We start from the raw sequence: 12605 nt of genomic DNA on the forward strand, positions 1-12605 counted from the left end.
GGGCCGCAGGGGAGGCAGCAGCTGCAGCTCCAGTAATGCTTCTCAGAAGCAGCTGAGCAGAGAGGCCGTCCTTGCACAGCTTCACCAGTGCCCTGCTCTGCCCCGCTGTGAGGCCTCAGCTTTTGCCTCCAGCTCCCAGCACTGGCTCCTACAGTCTCCCTGCATGCAGCACAAACCTCCTCAGCCTCTGGAAAGGGTCCTGTGATTAATCTCACTTATTACCTCGGCAAAGGAACAGCGCGGCGGCCGCCAGCCAAGTCCGACTCAACAGCGTCTGGGGAGCCGAGCTGCGGGGCCAGGCCTCAGACTGTCTGGGCCAGTCACGAGCTCTGCGCCTTTCCTCCCTGCAGCCTCCACACGCACAGAGCCAAGGCCTAGCTGTGGGAAGCTGGGATCCTTGAGGACTCTGCCAATCCATGGTGCTGAGGCCCAGAGCGATTTCCAAGCAGGATGGAGAGCAATTGGCCCTGACAATTTTCCTTAGTGTGACCAATATATATATAGAAAAAAAAATACAAGGTGAGCCATGTATTCCTGAAGTTTAAGTCAGCCAGTTCACTTCCACACTTAACAAGTTGTCACTGGTGACCCTGGGAGACATGCATGGGAAGAAGAAAAACCAAAACAACAACTAAAGGTAAGAGGCTGTTAAGGCAGGAAATACAGGCACAAATATGCCTGGATGCACAGGGAGAAGAACAAGCACAAACTGGAAACAGACTTGTAAAAATGTACACCTACCCAGGTAGTAGTTCTATTTTTCACCTGCCCTCCTCAAACCTCCTCTGAGCAGGAAGTAGTAAACCCCAAATTCAGGGCTCTCAGAAATGCTGCCTCTCTCGTGATCCACAGGTAGAATCAGCATGACAGAGCCACTGAGGCAATGCAGACAGAGATTACAGAAAAATCACTGAACCCATCCTGAATTACTTCTCTACCTCAAATAAAGAAATTGAATTAATTCAGGCATTAAGGTAAAGAGAAAAGTGAACAAGCACTGTGGGGAACAAGGAACAGAGATGTGGCTATGTTAGCAGAGGGCTGGAGTCAGGGCTGTTGGGCTGCTGCTGCTCTGGCACTTCTGTAGTGCTTATTCAGGGAGGTGTTAAGGTCACTGCAGTTTGCAGACTGAACTGAGGACCTACTGTGTAACCCTCAGTGCTTGCTGCTTTATCCCTTCATTTCCTCCACAGGCAGCAGCATAGCAGAGCCTCCAAATCACCTTACACCTAGATGCTGTGCAAACAAATAGGCCCTGAACACTTGGCAAATGCAGCACTGGAGAGCAGTCAGGTAGCCTCCACTTTGCAAGAAACTGCAGGGAGCTTGAAAAAACAATTTGGAAGAGAATAAGGTTACCATCAAGCCAGAACTACAAGGCAACACATATGTTACATAGAGAAGATATTTATTCTTATAAAAACTTGGTGCTAGCTACCAACATCCCAGGAAATTCTCTTGTCCTTACTTTTAGCTGCAAGCCCATACATAGCTAACTCTCTCCCACAGCCCCAACTGCCACACCCATGCTAAGCCCACCCTAGTCTAGCTCAAGAGTTTTGCAAAAAAGCAAGACTGTCCCATCAAGTGCTCACCCTTCTATCATTGTAAGAATCATCCTGCGCATCTTTTGTCTATTTCAAGTCTCCATTTTATCACTGCTCTCCAGAGCCTGTCTAGTCAGGGTCCAAGCACAATTTTTTATTTCACATTCCACAGCTCCAAATTTAAAATAAAAACTAAGGAAACAACAAAGCCACTTTCACCTTCTCTACAGGTCAAACACATTCAGCAGCCCCTCTGACACAAAGAATTGAGACCAGTGAACCATAATTAGCTGCTGATTGCTGTCTGGGGTCTTTCTGACAAAACTCAAAGATTCAGTGAAACTACAGAAGCCAAATACACCAGCTCAGAGAAAACCCTCAAAAGAGATCTGGGATTCTTCCTCATAAGTCCAAAGGATATATACTTGGTGTGATCAGAGCATCTGAAACCTAGAACATATAGTACATGTATCCCTAGCAGTAAAAGAAATTGGCCTGAAGCAGTAGTAGGCACTAGGTGGGGAATCAGAATATAAAGTACCCACTACCCAGCCAAGGCTAAGGAAGGCCAGCAATTGAAAGGAAGGTCCTGATTTGGAAGACTGTGCCAACTGGGGCATGCAAGTGAGCAGAGTGTACAATCATTTTGCTGTAGAATTTTTGGGATGTAAATTGATACATATTTTCTATGAGAGCAGGCACAGGAAGCTTTTTAAGTAGTACTGGATTTCCTGCACCTACATTGTTGATCTGTACATGAGCAGTAAATACATGCAATGCAACCCAGAGGCATCTGAGATGATAAAAGTCTAGATGGCATTTTCTGGTTTTCCACCCTATTCTATACTTCTAGGCAAGGAAAAGTAAAAACAAAAATAGCCAAAGCAGAGATTGTTTGGGAACCTGGACATACAGCAGGTATGTGCACACAGCCTGTGAGGCCCTGAGAGCCACTGCTATTACTATCACTGAGAGTGATACCAGAGTAAACTAAATTTAAAACCCCCCTTAGATCAGAAAATTGAAAAAGCATGTGTTTATATAAATTTAAACCAGATTAGACAAGTCTACCAACAAAACATTTCTTGATGAACCTGAGCACCTTGGCAGAAATTATGAGCTAAGAAGTATTTCAGACACGTCAAGCAAGGAAAAGATGAGAATCCCTTTTCTCTGACTGCAGTAGCCCTTCACAGGCTCTCGAATATAAATTCAACTGCCATGCTACCCTCTGACTGATGACAAGGAAGCTTGCCTGCCTGCCCTAACCAAATTAGATAAGTCTGTCAGAAAATCCAAGGAAAAGAATATGCTGGGCAGTTTGGAAGTGTGAGGTCAGTCTTCAGGTTTGGGATAGATGTTATGAATGAGCAGGAAGCTAATAAAACAGATCTGAGACAACACTGACCATTTCACTGCTGAATTCTTGCCAATTTACTGCCCCTATGAGATGAACATGAGCAAGGATGGCTGCTGCTGAATACAAGGTGCCCACTGAAAACACAGAAATCTGTATCAGCCAGAAAAAAACTTTCATGTCTAGTTTTGGTCCAAGTCTTTAAGATTTAGTCACCTGCCCAAGTAATTCTTGGAGACAAAACCCATTGTCTTTTTCAAAAAACAAGTGGAACAGCAGCTGCAAATTCCAGTACCAGAAACCTCTACTAACCTCCATCTGCTGTCCTCACAACTAGGGATTACACAGCTTTTGCTAACAGATACTTCAAACCTAGTTTATGTTCTGAATCAATAAGTTTCATTCTGTTAAACACCTGATTTTTTACCTTTATTATGAAACCAAGAATGCTTTCAGGAGAATGCTTTTTCAAGAGCAGCTCTAGATTTGGCATAATTTCACTGATACACAGAGGGCAACAAGGCAGGTCTGCAGCAAACATGGCAGAGGCTGACAGTCACATGACAGCAGTCAGAAGTAAGGCCACATACAATTTGGAACATTTCACCTCTTGTGCAGCCCTGCAGGCTTCTTTGTCTGAGGTGCAGCAACAGGCTAGGCCATCATTTGAGTGGAAATAGTGCCAATACTTACGGAAAGTGGCAAAAAAAAACCTCAAAATGCACAGCAGTGCAGATGTATAGAATAACATTTTAACATACCTAGAACCGCCCTCTGTCTCTGTATTGCAAACCCAAGACCTCCTTTGCCTTTTGGCAAGCAGACTACCAGTTCAGCACCTTATCTCATGCAAAGCAAAGGAATCAACAAAAGAAAGGATAACTTATTTTGAGATAAATTTAGATAAGTCACTATTGTGAGAGTGGGAATTAACGGGGAAGATGATGTGTCTAATAGAATAGCCTGAATCCTACAGCTTTGCAAGCATCTTCTAACGAACTTCAGCAGCACAGAGCCATACAAAAACTGAGCGAGGACTGCACTTCAGAGACAGATGCTTGACCCAGAGCTAAGTGCAAGCCAGATAAGAGACTGATTTCACAGAACAATTCCATCCTTGCTGAATTCTGCAACTGATAGACGAGAATCTCAATCTCAAAACAGGAAGCTTTTCTTCAGTCATCCTGTGATGAGCACAGGCTGACACCCATCAGATGACCCTCTATGAATTGCTTGCTCCAATGTAACAAAATCAAGCAGCAAAAAAGGCATTTACAATACAAGATAGCCATCCCCATATATCATGGCCTTGATATTCCTTTTGGAACTCTCTCATTAAACAGAAGTCCACAGACCAAGTAATCCAGCATTGCTTCAAGGATTTTTTTTCCATTTCCAGATTCACATAAAACTCTTAACTCCCAGTATTTTGGCCATTCAATAAAAGCAGCCATGAAGATAAAATAATTTAATAGAGAGTCTTAAGGCATCTTTCTGACTCTTGTTCTGAGGATAGAAAACAGAGCAACTGAAGTAATGAAAGACTAAATGACTCATAAAAGGTTTGAAGATGGAATCTTCTATCAGTTGTGACTGGAAAATTCTGAACTATTTTCAGATTGCTGTACAAAATAAAACACAAACTTTAACTAAAGGCACAATTAAACTATGCACACAATGCTAGACGAGACACTGCCCTGGACATCATTCAGAGTGGAGTTCTGGGCATTAGTGGTGGGGTTTGCAGCTCTGTCTGTGAGCCCATGCAAAGGTGCAAACAGAGCTGAAAAGGGAATGGAAGCTCTAGGAGAGCCTGTATGCTGCTGCTCTTCCAAGCCACGTAGGAGAGGAAGGCAATTTACACCTGTTGGATAGGTTCTGTATTTGGACTAGGTAATAGCTTGTCTGGATGGGGTCCAAGAGCAGAATCACCACCACTTCTCTCAATAACTTTAAACCCCTGAGGCAAACATTGTGCTGGAACAGAAACAGGCCAGGAATTCATTTCTCACATTCCTCTTCTTGAGGCAGGATGAAAAGTAGTGACTGATGAAATAAGAACAATTTTATTTGAGCTTTCCAAATCCCATTACAATCTTTCTATTGAAGGACCCATTTGGGAAAGGATCACCACTCAGATCATATGGCTTCTGCACTGTGTTTCTCCCTCTCTCACTTCTCTCCATCTTCCAGTAGCATTCAGGCACCAGTGATAAAAATCAGTATTTTCATGTACATAGTGCTTTCCAGACCTAAATTCATGTCTTGGAGAAGCTCTGCTTTATTATCCTGTTTTAGAAGACAAAAATGAACACTTAGGCAAAGGACTCAATATTATTTACTGGAATGGCAAAGGAAGAACTAAATCTCCAGCAGTCTTGAGCCTGTATTCCAGCCTGGTTACTGCAGCAAGTTTGCTTTGTTCCTAGGTTCCAAGATTCAGACTCTTGCAAGTAAACCTTGCTACTCTTTGAATCACAGTAAGAATAGTTTTACCATAGAATCAGTTGTCTGCCCTGATTCCCAGGAGTGTATAAGCCATAACTATAAATTCCAATGCCCAAAATTAATATAAGGTATAAAGAAGAGATCTGGAAAAGAAACTCTGATAAACACTGCTCTATCTTTGAACAATCTATACTTGATAGTCAAGGAAAAAGCATGAAGATGCCTTAAGGTCTAAGTTTGCATTCTACATTTAAGTCTCAACACCAGCAAACCTAAACTTACAGATGCAGGGATGGGAAATGATCAAGGAAAAACAGACATTTCCTTCTTATCCACCATGTTCATCTATGCCCTTATTTCACCATGAACCTGACAGCTCTGGGAACACAGCTATTTTCACAGGGCTAGTTTCTAGACCTGAGAGGAACCATTACTAAGCCCTAAGAAACATAGAATTGTTTATGCTGGAAAGGATCCTCCTTTTAAGATCCTCAAGTCCAGCTGTTAACCTTAACACTACCAAGCCCACCATTAAAACATGTCCCTAAGTACCGCATCTACACACGTATTAAAAATCCTCAGGTGACTCCACCACCTCCCTAGGTGGCCTGTTCCAATACTTTACAACCCTTTTGGTGAATAAATTTTTCCTAATATCTAATCTAAGCTTCCTCTGATGGAACTTGAGGCCATTTCCTTGTGTCCTATAGATTGTTATTTAAGAGAAAAGACCAACACACACCTTGCTATAACTTCCTTGGAAGGACTTGTACAGAGCAATATTGTGCCCCCCACTCCCCAGGACTCCTTTTCTCCAGGATAAACAACCTCAGCTCCCTTAGCTGCTTCACACGAGACTTGTGCTCCCGACCCTTCACCAGCTCTGTTGCCCTTCTCTGGACACACCCCTGCATCTGAGCAAGAAGCTAAACACAAATTACAAATAACCAACAAGTGCAGTGCATTGCACTCTTCTTCAAAAAGCTAAAGCAGCAATTTGAACTTACCTGACTGCTGAAGAGACAGATCTTTTGTCATCTCTATGAGTGTCTGATTGAACAGGCCACAGTGACCCTCTTTTTTTGAGTGGTGACCAGTCGCTCTGTGGGGCAGCTGCATTCCCCTTGCTTATAGCTCCACTTGCCAAGTCCAGGTTTGTTAACTAAGGAGGCAAAAAAACAAAACAAAACAAAAACAAACCCAAACTATCAGAGACAATTAAAAGCTAAGAAAAGGGAAAAGGTATCACTAAGTAAATGGGATAGAGTATGTACTACGAGAAGTGAAATTGCTAGAATATGGAAATATTCATATGCAAAAGCACTGTGCTAGTTGCATAAAGCAGTGAACGATGACAACAACATCCATCATGCCTGAGATGAAATTCAGGGGCCAGCATGAAAATTACAGCTCTTCCATTCACAGCAGAACAGAACAGGAAAAGGACAAAGATGGGGCAAAAATCCCAAGTAAGAAAGTTCCCGCCATGGGAAAATAAACCTCACATGCATTGATCAAAAGCTAGAAGCTTATATTACGCTGAGCAAAGAACCAGAATACCTCTCCAGCCATGGTGAGCTGTGTCAGTAAGCCAACCATACACACCTGCCATGTCTCTACCCCTCTTTATACAAACATACAGGCATAACCCAAAGCATAAGTACCTTGGATATAAAATTCAAACCAAAACTCAACCAAACATTAAAGAAACTGCTCACATAACCACCTACAAATACCATGTTCACACAAGTAAACGCACAAAAAATCACGTTAGGTGTACATTTGCAATATCAAGCACTAAAACCTGTAAGTTTTTAAGCATATAACGTGTATTCCATTGCTTCCTTCTACGAGCATTCCTCCTGTGCTGCTTATACTCTTGAAAGATCAAACTCTGCATGTAAGCACTATCCATTGATGCACTGAAGAAATACATAAATGCAATGCACCTACCACAGCAATGTAACAGTTTACATTTTGGAAAAAAAAAGTAACAAAACAATAGAAAAGTTGAAAAGCCAACTTTGCAAAGGCCTCCCAGTCAGGCTCTGACATACAACTACTTTAAATTACATGATCATATGCTATTTTTTAGGAACAGCAGAAACATCAGGGTCTGCACAACGCCTAGGATCATAGTCAGGTGAACCTGACTTCCCTGTATTGGCCCTCCTCACTTCTGCAGCAATTGGAAGGCACGTGTCCAATGAAACATAGGACACAGACAGAAAGAAGAGTCTAACAACTAGCCCTGCATCTGCTCCAGATCTCAAAGAGGATGCTTATTAAGACACTTAAAGTGTGATGTAAGCATAGCTTAACAATGCTCTCTTAACAGAATTTGTGTGGAATTACTCAAACGAGTACATACCGCCTTCATTGCAATACAATACACTCATTCTTAAAATGGGATTGTTCAGGACTACAGACAGTCCTCTCACTGAACTCTGGACCATAAATATTGCCATTGACAACACACTAGGTTGTCCATGGCATGTTGCCATGTGTTTTATAGTACAAAGCACCTAAGCCATGGTTGTTACCATGTGTTTTAGTAGTACAAGGCACCTAAGCATTTTGTAGGTTCAGAACTCCAAGTTCTGGACAGGATTAAATTCTAGTGGTTATACCCTAGGATTCTGCCCACTTCTCCAAAAGCAGCCACTTTTACCTCATCTCTTCTTAAGTCTATCCTTTCCCATTCTTGCTCCTCATCTGTGTGTCATTATTCTCACACCATCAGTCTCAGCTTCTGCATTTCAGATGCCATTCTCCTTGTTTTCCTCAGTACAGTTTCATTCTTACAGACCTCCAAGCACTAGCTTCCTCACTACATCTGGACCCTGACCCACATTATTTCAGGTCTGGAACTTTCCACAGGAGTAGTTACTTGATCTGTCTTTCCACACTTCCATTCTTGGTTTCTCACACATCCTGTATCCTAGTAGTTCTGGTTTTATTCCTCTCCCCAGTCCACTCCTTTTGCCAACCTCTTTGTTCATCCAGTCCTTGAATGTAGGCTGCTCACTGGACCACATTTACCACACTACCAACTCCATCCATTTCTGTTCTTCTGTCTTAACGGCTCTCAGTGTCCTCCCCTAAATTATGTCCAGATACAAATTTCACAGCCTCCATACCCTAGCTGTTCTCCACACCTGGCAGAACTCCTACTAATTCTGCAGTCAAGTCAGGCAGGTCCCCAGTCCAGCATGGACCAGGTTACTGAAAACACAGGAGAACAGAAGCTCAAGCCAAAGTACATTAGAGGTGCAAATACAGAGAAATTCAGTTCAGCATCTTCAGGGTGGAGGGAACCTTCAGGAAGCTGAGATGGTCTAGCAGGTCTTGCTGAGTACATTACACCTGAAACTTTTCAACAGTTACTCTGCAATCAAGCTTCAACAAAATTCTGAATTCCAAATTGCTCTTTCAAAGCATGGGAGATGAAGAGATTTAAAAGAAAAGTTCCATATATATTAAAATGCACAAAATATTTTCTTAATCCAGCCTTGGTTTTGGCTGGAATACTTCACCTTGCCTGAAGTGTTCTGAAAACTGAACAATAAGCACAGAAAACATTAATTTAAATAAAGTTTCAGAAGACTATAAGCAATTTAAGACAAGATCTTACAGTGGGACATTATCAGGCAAGCTTAGCAATGGGTACTCTTATCCACCTTATACAGAAAACAATATTAGGTGACATTTTGGTGCCTCTACCTCATCCTTAACGTTGCTGTGTTCTGTGGAATTTAATTAACATTTAAAGCATCTTCATTGCAGTAACAGAAAGCTTCAAATTACATTTAGTTCTGATTGTGCCAGGCACTATACAAATACCTAACAATGACAGTTGCTGGTCACAAAGAATTTATTGTCTGAAAAGAAGGAAGAATGGTAAATGATGCAAACACAGAAGGCAACATGGTAAATAAAATAGGTTATATACAATTCTTAGCTTGTCAGCAACAGCGATCACAACTTTGCTAACACATTCAATGTGTGAAATGAAGATGATTTCATCCAATTTTCTCCCCTCATTATCTTGATGCCAAGAACCATTTAGTCTGATGAGTAACGACCTCAATCCTACTCTATTACTGTGACATGCTTTCCTCTTTAATTATCATTGTATCAATGTATCATCGCTTATTTAAAAGCTGTCTTTTTAAGCAGATGAGCAAATAGCTTAGCATGGGTAATAGTGACATGGCACACATTCCAGACAGACAGGTGTTTAAACTACAGAAGGATTAAAAACAGGCAAAGGATTCACAAAGAGAGAGAGAACAACGGCACGAATACAAGGTTTATCTGCAGCCAGCCCACCCAGACAGGTGTTACTGCTTGTTACTGTGCCATGCTTTGAGACATCTCAGCTGCTATAATTAGCTGGCCAGGATGTTTGGGAGGATTACTGAGGCACCCCCAACACATCTGTGCTCAGCAGCGGCTTCATTTTCTAGTCTCCCTGTGCACCTGATGGAACTGCATTCTTCCCTTTACAGAGGCAAACACTTAGCAGCAAATCACTTGGTACTTTGGTGTAAAAGGTAATGTAGAGCATCTGGACCAAAATACCCATATAGAAGAGCTTGTAGCTTCAGAAACAGTACTAATGGAGCAAAACCAAACAGAAAATCTCTCCAAAACCAAGAAAGACTAGCGGGGCTACAGACAAGATGGTTATTGGTGTAGATCCATAAGAATTAGGATAGTTTTCAAATTGAATTGCAACAAGATGGGCTCAAACTCCCCTGCTTGGTAAGATTTCTGGTTTTCATTAGCAGCAATGGACTTGAGAATATTTTTCCTGACACTGACAGTATGATAGGAGACCTGTGCAGCCTACACTGCACACTTCAAACACCCTAATCTTCAAACATCTACTGTCACATCTACACATTCTTTGCAGACCTTGCAAAAGGCAAGACAATAAACACCTAATCTCTCATGATAGAAGGATTTGTAAAGTTTTGCTACATTTTTTAAACTGATTGGAACAGCAAAGATGTCAGAAGCTGAAAGGAACATGCTGACTGAAGAACACCATGATATAGTAAATCCCCAAAAGCTTTCACGGAAGGAAAAGAGCCCACTTGATGTACTTATGTTTATGATACAATATGAAAAAATGGGGGGAGGGAACAAGAACATATAGGTTGTCACAGCCATATCAATAGAGACCCCTGTTAGAAACAGTACTTATATGCACTGTTACATTTACTTAAATATAATGCTAATAAAGCCAAAAGACAAATTATTGCATAATGCCGAAGTATTTTTCTACATTTATTTTTATTTTTAAATGTTACAAGCTAGGTTTACGACTGCAATACACTTGCCTTGCCAGCAGAGAGACATAAGCTTAAAAGAACTCATTTCTATGGTCATGCCTTATTCAGAGAAATTTATTTCTGAGAATGATATCCCAAAGTGCTGAATATAGGAGTTGAGGGGTTTGTTTTCGTAAATCTGCTTTTAAAATTCAATATGAAATATGAACTCTCCAAGTAGAGATAGGAATAAAACCTTCAGGACAGAATTTGCTTCCAATTAATAGCAGCCTACAGACAAAGATCCATTGTATATTACTTCCAAGAAATCACAAGCAAGAGTCAGAAAAAGAGTTTCATATCTTTTCACTTTTCTGATCCACATTATACTAATTCTTCAGGAGTTTCCCATTATCATACTCAATCTTTTTTCTACAATAAATTTAGTATTTTCTTTTTGATCTTCTCTAATAGCTGAAATAAGCTAAAACCATCAATTATAACAATCAGAAAAAGAAAACAATAATAATGAGTGTTGCAGATCAGCCCCCACGGATTAAGGAAAAGCCTCCAAAGCCCTGAATGCTTCTCTTACTAGTTTGTAGGAGTCAACCAGGGTGAACAGGGACACAACACCACCAGAAGTTGTTACTCTGCCCCTCTTGGCAGGCAGCGAAAAAGTGACTTAAATTTTCATTACCAACATCCTGAACAGCAGATCCAAAGTGTCACTGGTCAACATGTTACAACAAGCAATACACTATAAATTACCTACTTGATCCTCTCCAGTTGGCAATTTTAGTACTTTTCTGGCAGAAGCCAGTCATGTTGCCTAAAAAGTGGTGGAGCTCAGGGATCTACGAAGTCTAAAGATAATTTCTCTTACTTGGAGCCACACTGCATCCTCTGCAGTTTACACATCTCACATTTCCATTTGGATATTTCTGACTGGTGAGGAGGAAAAGGGGTCCAGAGCTCAAGCTATATTTCACATGTCACATAGAAAAGATATGTCAAAAGAATGCAGTAACCATAGGCCTACTTCATCTCTTCAAAAAAACCCCTCAAAATGATAAAATTTTCACAGTCAGAAATGGAAGGAGACAGTTTTCAGCACAACAAACCCTATCAACAAAGGCATACATGAATAAACTGTTTAATGAGAAACCTTTTTGTTTAAAGGAGGACTGGACAGGATCATGATAAGATACATGTAAGATTACTACTCCTCTGCCTTAGGATCAGACCAGAATCCTTAAATTTTGATGAGTCAGGCAGGACAAGATGACATTGTATCATAAGCCCAAAGAGGGAACCATTCCCCTTGAAAACTGAAAATGTGCAAAATGTTTCATCATTTGCATTCTCCTTTGCCTTTCAATCTATTTTTACCATATGCTCTATAAGCACGTGTATCCATAAGTTTATCCAGTTTGACTCCTTCTCAACTCTTCAGCCAATCCCTAATTCTCCATTTTATTACTTATTGTTCATCCAGCAATGCCAACGTTATCGAGCAGCTTGCAAATGACATGTACTTTTTCTTTCATTACCTGGCTTTCATAGTCACAAGTATTTTCACTTGCCAACCCTTCCTCAAACACAGACACCCCTAAGGCTTTCAAGATCCATGAAATCTTTAACAGAAGGGAAGAGCTAAGAACTTGCCATGTGGAGAGAAAAAAAAAAGTGAAGAAATTTTTCTGTATTCTTTCAGTTATTTTTCTTCCTTCAGCCTTCAGAGATGACTGACTACAACAATATAAATACTCACTGTTAACCTGTCCTCTCCCTAGAGTGTGTTGTATTTTCCTACCTTTACCACAGAGCTCCCAGGTACATCTGGGATCCAGGACAGCTACCAGGACTTGGTCTAACAGCTTACTGGCAGGTCTGCCAGTACTACTGGAAGTAGTCCAGCTGCCTTGCCTTCCTTAATGCATCAAGATACTGGAATCCAACAGGCCACCCCAG

The 12605-nt window shown here is 41.2% G+C and overlaps 1 protein-coding gene across 6 annotated transcripts in view; it reads right to left on the minus strand.

Moving 5' to 3' along the window:
• TTLL5 (tubulin tyrosine ligase like 5) overlaps positions 1 to 12605 on the minus strand; it is a 137976-nt gene that overhangs the window by 58920 nt on the left and 66451 nt on the right. For 4 of the 6 annotated variants that reach the window (XR_004082624.1, XR_004082625.1, XM_031064178.1 and 1 more), the window contains exon 29: positions 6360 to 6514. The exons of the other annotated variants lie outside the window; for them this stretch is intronic. Coding sequence is in view for 2 of the 4 variants with exons in the window: in XM_031064178.1 (XP_030920038.1) it covers positions 6360 to 6514 (155 nt within the window). In the remaining 2 variants the exon portion in view is untranslated. The remainder of the gene's footprint in view (positions 1 to 6359; positions 6515 to 12605) is intronic. 6 annotated transcript variants of the gene reach the window in all.

The sequence above is a fragment of the Geospiza fortis genome, unplaced genomic scaffold (assembly GCF_000277835.1).
Source record: "Geospiza fortis unplaced genomic scaffold, GeoFor_1.0 scaffold54, whole genome shotgun sequence".
NCBI lineage: Eukaryota > Metazoa > Chordata > Aves > Passeriformes > Thraupidae > Geospiza > Geospiza fortis.